The following is a 17,231-nucleotide window of genomic DNA, read 5'->3' as shown; positions in this document are numbered from 1 at the left end:
CATCTTATCGTTAATGTTTACCAGCGCAAAAACGATAATTGTGCCACACCAATATTGACATACATACAATAATATGTAGACGAGAAAAAAGTGGAGGCTCCAAAGTACACCTTAGCTATACTCACGGAAGCCCCGTACCCGACTGGACGATTCCATTCGTATAAAGAGCAAACATTGCAGACATTATATGCGTGTAGCTGGCATATATGTGGATATAATGTATATTTATAATATGTATGTTTTGACGTGTATGAGAACATTTGAAATAAATTATAACATAAAAAGCAGCGTATTTCGATAACGGAGCTGTACAATTTATTATTAAATATGCATAATAATATGCTGTACATACTTATAATATATACTAAACAAATCGTTTGTTACAAACGGCATATATATGTGATAAAATAATCTACGAGTGATCGTATTTAAAAAAAAAACATACAAATAAAATATAATGTCGGCAAACGGCCGAGCTGGTGATATCGACAAATAACGCGATTAACATAATAACATAATATAAACATCTGCAAACAATGACTTAGTTTAACGGTGAAAATATAAAATATAATCACAAGACGATAACGGCACACAAACGCGTATTATATTATTATTGTAATGATAGCGTGAACTTGAAATAAAAAATAATTTTACAAAACAAATTTATATTATTAAACCATCTTAACTCCCGAATAAAATAATAAACACGGTCCATGTATGTTCAAATACGGGTTAAATACAGCCTAAAAAATAATTTCACTGTTTAAAACTGAATTTTGTTGGATACGAAAATCGCATAATACCTACTTAAAATTAATTGTATTAGCAAGCATATTATGGCGGGCGTATTTCGTAAATTCCAATAATACTCTTTTAGTGTTATTATATTTATTGGGGGTTTTCATGTGTATATATTGCAGTTGAAATATTCAGAATACCAACGAATTATTTTATGAGATTATGATATTGTATACGATTTTGGTATTTATTTTATATTTGATTTTGAGCTGAGATTTTACTCGATCGTAAACTTAATTTCTGATAAATGTATAGAATAATGTTACTTACGATAACAAATAAAGTCGAAAATCAAGTATCTATTATAGCTCTATTATAATATGCGTATGTTCTCGTTTACAATCATGCGAAAGGGTTTGCAAACCTTAATACACGAGCACACACGATTACATGTCGCGCTTGTTTTACACACAACGGTGTCAATACCACGATAGGGAAAAGTTTCAAGTTTTAAATACCTATGCCTAATTTTTTTTATTTCTTTTGTCATAATATAATTTTGGAGTTTTAATTAGTGGGTAAAAATGTATATAATTATACTATTTGCTATAGATGGTACTAAAAATTGGATAATATTGATATTGAGAAGTAGCCATAATAAATAGACTATTATACTTAATTATATGTTTTTATGTAGGAAAAATGTTTGTAATTGTAGTTATTTTTCGTTATTATTACTTATTCGTTTAGCACTATTCATTGATTTATCCTAGATCCAACAGTCTTTCAATATAATATAAACTTTTTAAAAAGTATTCAAATATAAAATATATAAATAATGTGTGCTTGTTTTAAAAAAACTATAACAAACTAAAAATAATATTATTTATAAATACTTTCTAATAAAGTATTTTTTTTATACATCCGTTACATAAATCATACTACTAACTACACGAGAATCATATACATTGTACGTTCACTAGCTCTTCTTGATAGACGTAAGACGTAACGTCGGATCGAAAGTTTGGTTACGGAATTAAATATAAGAACACGTCATCATCTATAAAATAGTCGCTCATTCTTCTGAAAGAATGTATTTTAGTTTAATATGTAACATGTATATATTTTTAAATTCAAAAAAAATAGAGAGTATATCAATCAAAATGAAAAGTAACTCGAATATAGATTGCATGCATGTTCGTATTGTACTTATATCGCAAACGACGACGACTGATAAACATATCGATGAGTAACCCTTTTACGAAACGTCACGATAAATGGGAACTTCTAAGAGAGAAAATCTTTAATGTTACTTTTTGCTATAGTAATAATAATAAAATACCTACACAGAACTTATCGATTAGCAATAAACTTTTCTGCCCTATCAGGGTTTTGTTGTATATGAGGGGGAGGGTGAATCGGTGAATGTTTGTTTAAGATTTTCAGATTTTCCGACGCCATACGTATAGGATCATACGATTCGATTTGAGACGTATAAAATAATAACAATACCGGTCGTATAGCGCGTCGACGGGAAGGCGAAAATAGGGGAAAACATGACGGGTATGGTGAAACAACGAAAACTCGAGCTGGCGGTCAATACCGCCCGCAGACGTGAGGCGACGTGATCACATTGTGCGCGTGGGCCCGGCTCCGGTCCCAGTCGATAACCGCGACGTCGGTCCGTGAATCGAATGGTCCGCGGCTGCAACACGCGAAAGCCCGCTTGACGAACGCCGCGTTCACGCCCACGTCGTTCAGGCCATCGCTGACCATCCGCAAGTACCGCTTGGCGTTCGGCGAAAGCGCGTCGTCAACGGCCACCGTCGTACCCGACCCTGCGGTCACTAGGTCGGCCGCGGTTACGCGATCGTCGCTGGCCCGCGCGCCAGCGCAACGGCTGTCGTCGTCTGTTTCCCGCTTGGACGAAGATGACGACGATCGCCGATTGATATTGCTGACACTGCCGTCGTCCGCAGATGACTCACTGGCGGCCACCGTGACCGTGGCCGCGGACGACGGTGGATCGAATTTGATGTCGCTGACCGTCAGGTGCGTCTCGCTCACGTCTACCACCGTGTCGTCCAACGAACGGGTCTGGAAGAACGTGTTTCGCACGAACTTGAAAAACGGTATGATGACGAATGTGAACATGCGTTTTATGAACGCGAACGTCTTGCTGAACCATTGGAACGATTTGGATGGACCGGAATTGCCAGACGACGTGTCGTCCGGATCCGATTCGAACACCGCTTGCCGTTTGCTGTTAGTCTTTGTCCTCCTGGAAGCGGTGGTCGCGTTCGTCGACGGCTTGACAGTCACATTGGTCGCGTCCACTGTTGTCGTCACCGGTCCGGTTAAGTACAGACCATACGCTTGCCAACCGTTTCGGCATGGCGCGCTATCGTCTCCCACTTGTCCGGTGCCATTCCCGTTCAGCTTCCACGCATTCGATGACATCGTCTGAAAATGGTCCAATATTCGTGTAAAAAGTTTTTTTGTCTTTTAGTAGCCAACACACCCCACCACAACCATTGACAGCGTATACGCTATCGTGTCAACAGGCACCACTGCAGGAAGTCCATATATATAATATTAAGTGAGATATGATACTAAGAGTAGAGGACCACTATAGCTGTTATTTATCATTATTGATTTACATATAGACTGCCATGTGTATTTTTTAAATTTTCATTATATTTTCATATATGAGGGTGATACTAAAACTTTTTGTTATTAATAGATAATAATATTATGATAATACAATTTTTAATTTGAAAATAACCTTAAAATAATATTGAGCTTTTAATATAGTTTTCAAGAAATATCTATCAAATACTTTATTTCAATATAGTATTTTATTTCATGTATCAAAAACATTAAATTATTTATTTTTATTGAATAATAGGATCATTTATGATAATTGCCAAATTATTTTCATTTTGTTATTTTTAATGTGCGACGCAAGTGTGCATACTTTCAAAAGATCACTTTAAAATAATATGCAGGACATAATTATTAGTTTATACTCTAGGTGGGTCTAACTCAAAAATATGGTCTAGAATCGAATTTTTTAATCATGTGTCGAACCGAACATTTTATTCAATATCAAACCGAACATGTTACGATCGTCGATTTTGTAAACGATACTAAGCTAAAATAATTATATGTTAGTCAGTTTGTCTATAAATAATTCAGTAACACAAGGAATAATCGTTGTTCGGATAATAACATGGTTTTGATTATATTTTTGTAATTTTAAAAAGGAATAGAATGAACATTCAACTCTACACTTAAAAAATAATAATATGTCTAAAATACGGGTGTATTTTCGTCGATAAAATAGACATAGATAAAATAAAAATTTAAAAATAAATTTTTTTTTTTTTTGAAATACAAACAGATCGCGTCTCCTCTAACCAATACCGGTTTTTTGTAATTTAATTAGCTTTTGAGAAAAGCTACATATAGAATGTAAGTAGTATTCTCCCAAAGTTTTAAATTTGAACAGTGAACACCTAACCTAATCCGGAATACCCATATATTAAATGTATTAAATTTGCTATATATTATCTTATATACATATATATTGACATATTGTTGTACGATAAGGCTGTCACTTTATAGTATAGTACAGTATAGTCACAGAACATTAAGAGTATATTAAAAATATGACATTATCGCATAAAATATACTAACATCTATCAGGCACGAAATTATAACATAATTTAATCGACGTTTTATTGCTTGTATTTTTCATTGTCTTTTTTTTTATTAATAATAAAATAAAAGTGTTTTACGTTCCCATTATATCGATAATTTTTTTTTGTTTAAACGTTATAAGATAGAGAAAATGTTACAAATCACCCGGGGTTTTCGTTTTTCCTAGTATGCTTAAACGCGTTATTGTGTCGTTAAATTACAATAAATATTAATTAATTTGAGAGTAAATTGAACGTACATAGAGTATAATATATGACTTATTATCCAAAACTCATCTAACTCATTTAAATATTATCTAATATATTGATCAAACTATTATTTATATAAATATATAATAGTTATAATAATTAAAGCTAAGTTCAAGGGATATATATATATATAGGTATATTAAAACTGGTAGTTTAATGCTACTTATTTCTTCAGAAATAGAGAAAGAAATACAAAAAATAAAGATAAAAGCAAATCCGTACCGGAACAAATGGGTCACAAAAATGTGTACCACGTTGTTCCAGAAATGCCATAACCTAATGGTCTGTGTAGTAGTACGAATGATGAAGTTACGAGATAAACACATATTGGAACGTGTCGTTCCGTACACCTGTCAAATGAGTGTATAACTCTCAAACGTATTCGCGAGTTTATTAGTTCTCCTTTGTTGTTGTACATGGAATTCTATTATTTATCGTCATATTATTATATTCATCATCATAAAGTCTAACTACGCAAAATGCATTGTGTTTGTTTTGATTAATTTTATTAATTTAACGGACAATGTAAATTTGAAAATAGGAAAAACATGGGTTTACATACTTATAGGTGATGTATACCTAATAATCTATACTTCTACTATCTATATTCTATAGGTAGTCAAATCATTTGATTTGTTCGTAAACAATTGTTTTTAAATCTCTGAAAAACAATAACTCTCCAAATTATTTGAATGGCAAGTAAAAGTTATTGATGCGTAAATAATATGCATTGATTAAATAGTTTGATTACGTATTATATAATTAATGGTGTATAATACTATAATGTTTTTAATGTTATTATGTTATTATAAATGTGTATATTGTATAGACACTAGGCAGTATAAAGTAATGTAATATTTAAAAATCAGAAATTTAAATATTTAATCAAACAACCATATGTGACACAAATACGTAGCTTGTATGCTGTATATATGTTGATAAGATAAACAAATTTAAAAAAAGCTAGTGCACAGCTGGTTTAGTGTGCGAGTTACTCGAGTGGCTGTTACATTTATGCTGTGTTATTGAATTTGAAAATAATGAATATTAATAAACTAATACACGTGAAAAAGCGATTCTGATAAGAGTAATATTGTATTTGAATTAATTTGTTTCTCTGAAGGTTTAACCTTCTCATAGGGTTTTCATATTTGCTTATATCACAAGGATATTAAGAAACTAAGAAATAAAAAAACGACATTTCATAATACGCATTAATACCATGTATTTGTTGAAAAATATATTATTTTTAAGAAGATGCATTAAAAATATTTTAATATATTTATCAGACATCAAAAGTCTGTACTATAAGGAATTTGTTTACAATGTATCCTTTGAGTATTATTATATAATTATATATCATAGAATTATAGAATTATGGAAAATGCATGATAAAAAAAATGTTAAAACATAAAATATAATAGCTGTTATAAGTACTAAGTACCAATTACATTTATTAAGTTGTTAACATTTTGCTATTAGTGGATTGGCTATTTATTAATAAAAAATATTGATTGTGTGTAAATTTACCTTGCTTAGGTACCTAATAAGTAATAATACTTAACGTACAAAATGTACCTATACAAATATACAATCCACTCGTTGGTATATTAAGAAATATATAGGTAATATGTGTTTAGTTTTAAATTTCAATCGATCTTTTTTAACAAATTAAATGTATGATATCTATTGATACTATTTTTATATATTTATTAGTTGTTTTGGAATTAATAATTGTATACTTTTATTTATTATTATACCATTATATTATTATTTTAGACACTAAGCTAAAAATGATAAAAAATATAGAAATTATTTATTATATTTTGTACTGCATATTATTTTAAATCCTGTAATTGTATATTTATATACCTGCATAAAATAACTTTTTAATACAATAAGACCTATCTCTTGTATTTGGGTAAAAGTTTGGTTTTTAATTATTATTGTCTATTTGTTATTAAAATAAATACAAAATCATAAATTATGTTAAATTAAAAAAATAATTGTCTTCTGTTTATAATATATAACATAATACCTATAGTATAGGTATATTATTGTGTTATTATGAGATGGGACTAATATTGTAATACATTTATAAGTAATCACTTGAAAAAAATAAAAGTCCATTAACTAAAAGCGGGTAATAGTCATTTATAATTTACATCTGACAACGACGTAGGTGACACATCATGGGTACATGCCAAATATTCCTAAGCGTTGCTCTCGATTATAGATACCTATTATGTTGAGCATTTTCGTTGATGAAAAGCAAGGTTTAAAGATTGTTATTATATATTTATTGTTTTTTTGTTTGTATCTAATATTGTGTATATATTAGAAGACGTAAAAATCTAAAATTAAAAGCACAATATCTATGTATAATCTTTTTAATTGATTTTTCGGTCAATATAATTAATTGTCATCACATATATTAGTTAAAATTGGTTATCAAACTATTTACTGGTATAATTTAAAATGTTATGAATATTGCTTTTAGTTTTAACTTTTGAGTGTTTCGTCCAAGATTTAATGTATATATTTAAGTTTCTTATAAAACAATTACATGCAAGTGGTAGGTATGTCGCAGCCACTTAATAAAATTGTTAATTTTTATGAAAAAAAAAATGGATACCTATTTTTCAACATTATAAACATAATAATTTATACCTATTGTAAATATTATATTAATTATAAACATAATAAGTAGTTATTGTAATTGAAAATAAATTTATTGTGATTTATACAGTTGTACAATTGTAAAAATAATAACTTATTATAAGTTGGTTTGTATCTAATTTCATTCTTTTTAATCATTTCTCACATATTTGTTTTATAAATTTCTAAAAAAATGATTGAAACAGCCGAAGTCAATGTTTATTATAAACGACAAATAGTTTTTACAAATAGACATTTTACAATAAATTACTATGATAAAACTATATGAAACATAGAAGTAATTATTTTGAAAACATATCATTATTCATTAGATATACCTAATAATAAATTAAAACTATAAAATTATAAGAGTTACTGATAAATTGCAAACATTGTCTTGGTATCAAGTATACTTAAATGGTAGATGATAGCATTGATCACTTTACAGACTTTTACACATATTTTATATGCCCGTGGAAAATAATTTAACACTGTTTAAAAGCCAAAATATGAATTAGTGATAATTGATTTGTTTGCAATTTAACTATGAATAAATGTTGTTATAAACAATTATAAATCAATAAGATAACATCATAATTTTTAAAATCGTCAATCAAGTCAATTAACTTTTGGGACTTTTTTTACTATTTTAAATTGTTAACTACCGCCTATATTATAAATTGATGATTTATTAAGTTAATTTAGTTACCCACTAGTTAGTTATCTTAATTGGCCAAAATAAATAATATTTAGTTGTTCAGAAAATTTTGTAAATGTTGAATTAGCTACAATTTTATAAATGTATATATTTATTATGTGTAACTTTATTTTATTTTATTAAAAATTATTTTTAATACGTATTTGTTAAATGTATCAGGTATGCTTATATTTTAATTATTGTCGATGTATTAAACAATTATTGCGAATTTCTGATTTTATAATTAATAGTACTTTGCCACTTAAACCACATAAAATCTATAATGCGTTCTTAAAATTTCTTACATATCAAAATGATTACATTACTGCACTTATTCATTTGAAATTTAAATTTAAAATGTATATTATTAAGTTTTAAAAATTTTACTTGCTTTTAAAACAATTAAAATAAAAAATATAGTATAAAATCTAACCAGTTATTATTTCAATTGACAATATAGGTAATATATAATTCTTACTGCTAAATCAACCACATTAAGAGCATTTTTCAAATGCATTTAAATAAAGACTTAAAAGTCTTTAAAAATATGTATTATAAAAAATAAGTTTAAAATTTATTTCTAAGAGCTTTAAGAGTTAATAAATTATATATCAAATGTATTTTTTAAACAATACTTCAATAATAGTCTAAGTATTTTGAAACATAAAATGTATTAAGTATTTTTAGATATGAGAACGGCGGAACAACGAGTGTGGCATATCTAATATTATAATAAGCTGCCACTATATTGATAGCCCATTGTGTTTATGGCTAATTTATTACAACATAAAAATTAGTTTAATAATTTATGTCAAACTATATTTGTTAAAAGTTTTAAGAAAAATTAAATTTTTTTTTAAGTTTATCAAAAAATTCAAAATAAAATAAACATTGAAATTAGTAACTAATAACTATCATATAATATATATGTTTTTATATTATAAAAATGTAATTTACTTTTGGGGAAATTACATTTTAAAACATCAGAAAAAAATTATATTATATAAAAATACCAGCTATATTGCTATAATAGCAATTAATGGACGATGAGTAAAGATGAATTCCCACTAACGGTGGCTCTTCCTAAAAATCAATAACCTAAATAACGTTTCAAAAAATAAAAAAAATAACTAATAAAATAATTAATAAAAAAAACACAAAAAGAGTATATTATATAATTTTTCTGGTTATTTTGAACTATCTATTGAATACATTTTTGTGAGTCAATATTGAATAGCATAATGGTTTTTCAAATGCCACTCTAAATGTCGTTCTTTATCAGTGACGTATATTCGTTTTGACATATATTTAAATCGATTTGTATGATGAAGTCTGTGAATGCTTTTACACTTGTCAAATTATTATCATGTCTCTAGCATAAAAACAGTATGATAATAATACATTCTTGATAAGATGTGTCGACGTAAATACATTCGTATTTTTACTGTTTTGCAAAATCTTGATAGAACACAATATATCAAAACAGTTTTTAAAATATTTTCAAGTGTTTAATAATTGGCAAAGACTGGGATAGTCATTTTGATATATAGTATATCCTTAGGTTGAGTGTCTTTAGTCATTGAGTAAATCATTGAAATGTATGCGTTAAATTTATATTCAATAATTGGGTACGAAAAACGATTCTATGTCGTAATTCATTTTTCTAATAGTATTTAAGAGAACTAACTTTTTCCAAAAAAACAAAGGTATATTACACAACAATAACTATTATTTTATTTCATATAATTATAACTAGCTATTATTAACTCATAAGCCAATATCAACGTACCGTAAAACGGTATGAAAAGGTTTCAAGTCCTTACAAATAAATATAGTTTGAATTTCATAAAAATAGATTAAATTGGTATTTTTTTGTTTAAATAGTACTAAATTTTATCAAAATTTGAACTTCAAATGCTCATAAAAATTAATGAGAATATACACTCAAATTTTTTTTTTATTTCTAGTAATAAAAACGTATTAACTTATAAGAAACCATGCATTACATCATTAAACTTTTTGGTCAAACATACATTTTATAAAAAAATTATTAAATGCTATTTATTCAAAATTAATTAGGATTTCAAAACGGAACTACGGAACCGTTAAACAAATGATATAAATATGATGTTATATATGATTATATGCTGGTATCGATTTCAATTATGTTAGTGTTCAATGTACATAATATATGTTTAATATCTAAATATGTATAGTAATTACTAAATCCTGTTCATGTTTTATTACGGGATATACAATTAAATTTTATTAGTATAACTAAGATTTGTATGCATATGAATATTTTATTGGTCGATCTTAATATTCAGCATATTTAAAATATACATGTACCTATATTTAAACATTTAACAGTTTTTATATTTATAATTCATATATTTTTATAATTTAAAGGTCATATTTAGTCTTTTAATGACGTATCACATTATTTTGTATATTTAAAGCAACAAGTTTACGTACAATATTGAGAAAATAAAAATAAATAGACTTAATAAAGACTACCAATTAAGTAAAAGCAAAAGGATAAATTAAAAGTCTACCTACCCAATTATTATTATATATCATATTATTTTTCTTTCTCTTTTTTGGTATTTTTTTTTTTTTTAGAAATTAAAATTAGTTATTAATTTATTAATTAATCAATAAATATTTTTATAACTTTTTGTAAGTTTGGTTTTACGAATAATTGCATATATTTTTACCGGATTCCTATTTTACCATTTTTAATGCATAAACGCATATTTTTATGAACATATTTCGTAATTTTTTAATTTACTTATATAATCCTTATAGACTTATAAGTTTATATATTTTTTTTATAAACGACTCTATAAATTATTATTGGTTATTATATTATATAAATTAGACGATTGAAGATTTAAATCGACGTCATTAATTCAGTTTTTAAAATTAAGAAGCAAAAAGAGAAGTACGTGGGAGTTGTCGGCCGTAAAATGTTGGCTTCATTGGGTGGAAATACTTCTTTTATCTAATCCGATTCGTTGTCTTGGCACGGTCTCAAGCATTCCGGTATAGCCCCGGCACACTTGAAGTTTGCGTCACGAAGGTTGAAAAAAATAAATACAGAAAAAAATAAATGGAACTCTCTCGTTTGCGCCTAATTATATATTTTAATCTGACAAATGGTTTTTAAAATATCGCGCTTAACAGGTTATAGCAAACTACGAGTGCGTATGTATTTAAATAAATATAAATTTTAGAGAAGAATCGGGTGTTGTTAAATTTGTAAATTTTTTTAAACATCACTCTCCAATTAATTTACAAGATAAGTTTGTAGAATTTGACAATTTGTAGTTAATTAATTCAAATCATATTTAAAAAAAATATTGTATAATTTTTTTTTTTAATATACTAGTAAATTAAATTTTTATACTATAATAGAAATGGTTGAATATTAAAATACAAAAGTAAAATTATAATATTACAAACTTCAACAGTCACTTATTAAAACTGTTTTCTGTCTTAAATTAAATATTATTAATGTCATATAATTATTGATCTTTATCATTGGACCTATTGATGTTTAAAATTTAAGGCAAAACTGTAATTATATAAATATAATATTACACGACATATTATAGTATTATTTTAGGATGTTTATGAGTTTGTTTAAATGCATTTTATATATATGCAACCATATTTTGATATTTTTTTAGTTTTTAGGCTTTTTGAAACTTACTATATATTTCAATTTTTTTATCATACAATGTTATGTTATGATAAATAATTTTGAAATATAATTGATACGTAAAATTCGTTTATTATAGGCCCGCGCATAAGTGCATTATTACAATAGGTTTAGCTAATGTTATTAATTATACTTATGGTCTACGGGCACATAAATTGATTTTATTCTGCACTTGTATAATAAAAACTTTTAGAGAGCATTTTTCGATATGTAAGCATCTTTTTTATGCATATTCTTGTATACATGTCAGCTTTAGTGTAAAACATATTTAAATTCTGGCTTTAAATCAATGATTATTCAGGTGATTGTTACTCACGTCATTGCCGACTACAGGTATTTGTCCGACCGAGTGGATTTTGGCGTTAACGAACGTTGCCCAGACGCCGGTAAAACTCTTCCACTGAAAGCACACGTGGTACCACTGTCCTCTGATTAATTGCATACCCTCCGAGGCCACCAGGCGGTTTTTGATCGTCACTCTCATAGTTTCTTTGGGGTGCATGTGCATCCGCCACAACATTAGTGGTTCTTTTTTATTTCCTGAATGTAGATAATTAGATGTATTAAGTACACATTCCACGATACATTAATCCCATCCAGAATTAATTTCTGAAATATCTAAATTAATCTTATAGGTGTAGGTATTCAGGTGTCGATTTATTAAATTTATTCGAGTTTGAATTTTTAAGGATATGTATATCGGGTATTTATATGATTTACCTGTAAGGCGTATTATGGTTTGCGTGTGGGTGAAATTTAATAGTTTTATCCACGTGCAGATCGTAAAATCCGTAAGATTGAATGATAAGTCTTCAAATTGCAAGTACTGAAATAATAAGTATCACAGATATTATTATATTATATTATTAAATTTATGTAGATTGTTCATTGGTAATTCTCGTGTATTAAACGATGAAACAAAATAAATATAATTACTATTATATTTATATAAATAATACATATAGATGTAGGTAAATGCATTTTTAACAATTTACATTAATCTCGTAATCTATAAAAATATTTTATTGTTCATAATACTTCTCGTGACAATCGTCTACCACAATGTCCTGTCCTATTATAATATGACAAATGTATTTTTACAAATAATAATATTTTATTGCACAACCTTATCTATGTAGGCACCTATATAGTTATACTTAACGAATCGATTCATTTTCTGGATTTATGTTTCAGTTACGTATGTGCTCATATTTGTTGTCATTGTGGTAATTGCTATGTTGTTTAAAAAATGTCAATTTCTTTGCACAGTTATTTATATTTTGTCCCATATCAAATTGAATATTACAACAAAATATAAAACTTCAAAATCACAACTAGAGTGGTGCAAACATTAATTAAATATCGTTAGTGTCTATAATATAATACGTATAGAGCATAATAAAGGCTGTATTAAATAGGTATAGGTATTAGGGCGAAGACCAAAATTCGAAATATTAATAATATATTATAACGTAAAATACTACTTTAATCTAAAATTTTTTATCATTGATAAATAGTTATTTTTATACGATTAAAGTATTTAATACTTGGATGTATTAATATGTTAAAATTGTTTTATTTTTTAATATTCATTTACCGATGATATAAATAACTTGCATGTAGATTTAGGCGATCCAGTAAACATTATAATACTAACACTTGATATTATACTAAACGCCATTTGACGTTATAAATAAATGTTTGTAAATATATTTTGTTTTTAAATAGGACAATTTTTATACAAAAAAATAAATTAAAAATCATGTATTGCGGTCTGCGGATATTTAAATATTTTCATTATAAACTAGATGGCTTTGCACTCTACAGCTCATACTATTTTCCTAGATGTTGCTAACCCCTTCGGATATTTTTTCAACTATGCTTTTTATATTTCACTACTCATCACAGTTGACACACTAAATAATATTTTAAAAACTTTTTTATACAGATTTATTATTAATGTATCATACATTATTATTTATTAACATAACTTAAAAGAAATATCATTACTATCGAAAAACTTTGTATGCTATAAAATCTCATCATAAATATTGTTTTACATTTATTTAGGCATTTATCAGTTCACAAAAAATTTAATTATCAGTATATAATATATTTTATATCAACATAATATTAGTATTCGGAGTACTCCTATTTAACATAAAATGATTTTTACGAAAATGTAAATATCGTATATGTCGTATATTCGTATATGAATTTAATACGACTTTTCTTGGCCAAGAAAAGACGAGCTTTGTAAAGCTTTAAATCTGAGCCCATAATTTGAGGTTACGGTGATTTAGAGCGTAATAAAAATTCGTATAAAAATTTCACATGAAACGATATGCAAATGAGCTGCCATCTCACTTGCTGTTTAAACGCCAAGCTTCAAAATAATTTAGCATTTCAAAGTCGACAATAATTATATAAGAAAACAAAATGTTATAAACTTAAATCATTATTTTTGTATATCTGGGTGGCACAGTCACACAAAGGTGTGTTATGTCTTATTTGTTTATTATACTATCAAAAAACAGTGTTATTAATAAATTAATTCTTATACAATGTATTTCATTTAAAATATGTGTAAATATATACATTTTTTTTATTATTAAAATTGTAATATTGTTTTACATGGTTTTTTATTAAGGCAAATGCATTTACTAGCAAACTGATAGGTATACTTGTTTCATCGAAACATTCAGTAAATAAAGACCATCATTATAATATATATTTTTTAAATGTTTGATTTTACGCCAAGTTATACATTAGGTCTTGGGACGTAAACAATAAATATAAATATAAACATATGTTAGTCTTTAATATCATACAACAAAATGTCCAAGTATAAAATTCAATTATATAGTATTAGGTATTTATTTTCTTGGATTCCTGGATTCTAATATTATTAATATATGATTTGTCTCGATAGTTCTCGTTTAATTTTAAAAATAATATGTAGAATTTGTCGATTAAGAATCTACCATATAAGGAATGTAAATAAGAGTACTAGCTTTTATAAAATAATCGTAAAATATGTGTTCATTTTTAATGAATTGAAACTAAACCATTTTGTAAATCGTTTAAGTTGAGAAAAATTAACTATTTTAAATTATGTAATAATAGTATGAATGTATGATTAAGATATTATAAAGTAATATTTTTTTGTGGCAAAAGAGATTTATTATTATTTTTTAAATTAAAATCGATGTTAGTTAAATTATTATTATATATTTTGTTTAAGCGCTTATAGTATTTTAAAACCTCTCCATACTCATAAAACAGTCGTTTATACCGTTCAGAAATCTATAGTAAAAACATTAATAAATTAATAAATTATATTAAAATATATGTGATGGGCACAAATATATGTATAATTTAAATAATCGTCATATTCGTTGTATACTTTATTGTTTTAAAATTATTTTTGATGGGGAAAAAACCACGCGTGTATAATATTATAGAGCCAACCGAATTATCGGCTGATTGAATAAAAATTAATCATCTTCAGCAGGCTCACTTGGATCGCGTTGTTTGGTGTCATCTCGATCTTTGACGCGGTCAAGTCCAATAAACGATCAGACGAGACGGTGGCGGTGACAAAATACACGAGTATGAACTTCAGTACCATAATGATATCGCGTGGCTGGGCTGATTGTATATGATATTGTTCGGTTTTTCTTTCGTCTCTACCGGACCGGTCGTACACGATGTCGGAGCACACACTATCTCGAAGTCTGGTCGACAGCGGCCTCGACGGGCACACGTCCCGCACCCGTCGTCATTATGAAACGCGCGATAGTATAATATAATACACATTATATTATTATTATTTAATAGGTAATAACGTTTTCGGTATTGGTATTATAACTGTTACTATCACTATTATTGTTATTACGATTTCCTCACCACCGCGCCAACCTACAGTACCTACCAATACCGCTGCCGCGGTGGCGTATCTGATCGCCAGTGCCCCGACAGAAGTGAAAGCGTTTGCGTGAGTTTTGATTTTTTTTTTGATTTTTTTTCTCTCTCCTCTCTATTGGTAAGCATATTATATAGGCAGGTGCGTATATTATAATATATTGTCACCACGTTAGAACGTCGTGTGTATAGTATATTATTATACATAGGTACGCCCAGCGGTGTGCCTTTCTCGGATGATTATAATACACTAGTTAAACCAGCTATACATTAGAATACACATGGTTATTATTATTATTATTATTATCATCATCATCCTCGTATGAAGCATGCGTGCCACATGTTTAGTGTAACCGTATAGGTACTTGTGCGGGCAGCAGCCGTTTTCTTATTTTTCCGAAAAACGAAATCCGCAAACCATATCGTATTGTTTGGGTTTTGTTTTTTTTAAAAAAAAAAAACAGTTATTATATTATTTGTCACTAATTGTATAGCTATTATCGTGTTGACTGTAGAACGGGTTTCCGCTTGGTGTTTTAAATCATAAGCCATGCTGAAATTGTTGTTAATAATATAATATATTATTTAGTGTAGGTATTATGCATAAAGAATAAAACAATATACTTAAATTGTACACACGGTATAAAATATAAACGGTATATATTATATGATGGTGGCAGCAACACGGATAAAAAAAATGAGAACGTTATTTTTAACCGTAATTAAGGTGTATATACAATTGGAATTTGAATCTTCGAGTCTTCTTGATCATACGTTTATAATAAATTATAATTTTGCATTTATTACCTATGGGAACAACATGTTAAAAATGATTTTTGAGTATTCTTACGGTTCAAATATTAATGTTTTGTTTAGCTGCGTTAAAATTAAATCTAACAATAAAATTTAAGCTCTATGTATACCTAAAGGTTATATGTATACACTCTATAGAAATATAGAATAATATATTATATAGGCTGCAAGATATACAACGTCAAAGACATTTAATTACTTTAACTCTTTTTCTTTAAGTCTACGATATCTAAACAGAAAATGTATTTATTTACCACGTGTACTTATATGTTATGAATTATTTTGATTTTTACTAGAACATGGAAACTATCAAACTTTCGATGGTTTTGAGTGGTACCTACTCAATATTTAATGTATGTTGATTGTTGTAAAAACATTGAAATACCGTTAGAAAAATAACGTTTTTTGTTTATTATAAGCATTATATTATTGAAATTCAAAACTAGTGATGACCTTTTGAAAGATATTGGTGTAGCCAGTGCTCCATTAATTGATAAAATGGTTATTCATACGATCGATATACTCCGTTTTTTGTCTGGTAGATTTCCTATTTACGGTCATTTCATTTACTCATAGTTATATATATATATATATAATACAATGCACATACTGGTAATAGTTGAAGGTCTTCGGATAAAATAATAAAAAAAAAAAAATAAACAAAAAAATCAATGTAAGCTAAATAGTATTAATTTAATTATATATT

At 27.2% G+C, this 17,231-nt stretch overlaps 1 protein-coding gene across 1 annotated transcript; it reads right to left on the bottom strand.

Annotated features, from left to right (window-relative positions):
* Nucleotides 1-292: 292 nt before the first annotated feature.
* LOC132925046 (uncharacterized) lies at nucleotides 293-15,566 on the bottom strand (the record flags this gene model as incomplete). The annotated part of the gene is made up of 4 exons (XM_060989477.1): nucleotides 293-3,201; nucleotides 12,105-12,328; nucleotides 12,509-12,614; nucleotides 15,309-15,566. Coding segments are annotated over 4 exons (1,455 nt in total), but the record flags the coding sequence as incomplete, so codon positions are not given.
* Nucleotides 15,567-17,231: the final 1,665 nt, after the last annotated feature.

The sequence above is a fragment of the Rhopalosiphum padi genome, chromosome 3 (assembly GCF_020882245.1).
Source record: "Rhopalosiphum padi isolate XX-2018 chromosome 3, ASM2088224v1, whole genome shotgun sequence".
Lineage (NCBI taxonomy): Eukaryota > Metazoa > Arthropoda > Insecta > Hemiptera > Aphididae > Rhopalosiphum > Rhopalosiphum padi.
Note: the sequence above shows the minus strand (reverse complement) of the source record. Positions and strands in the feature narration are given on the sequence as shown.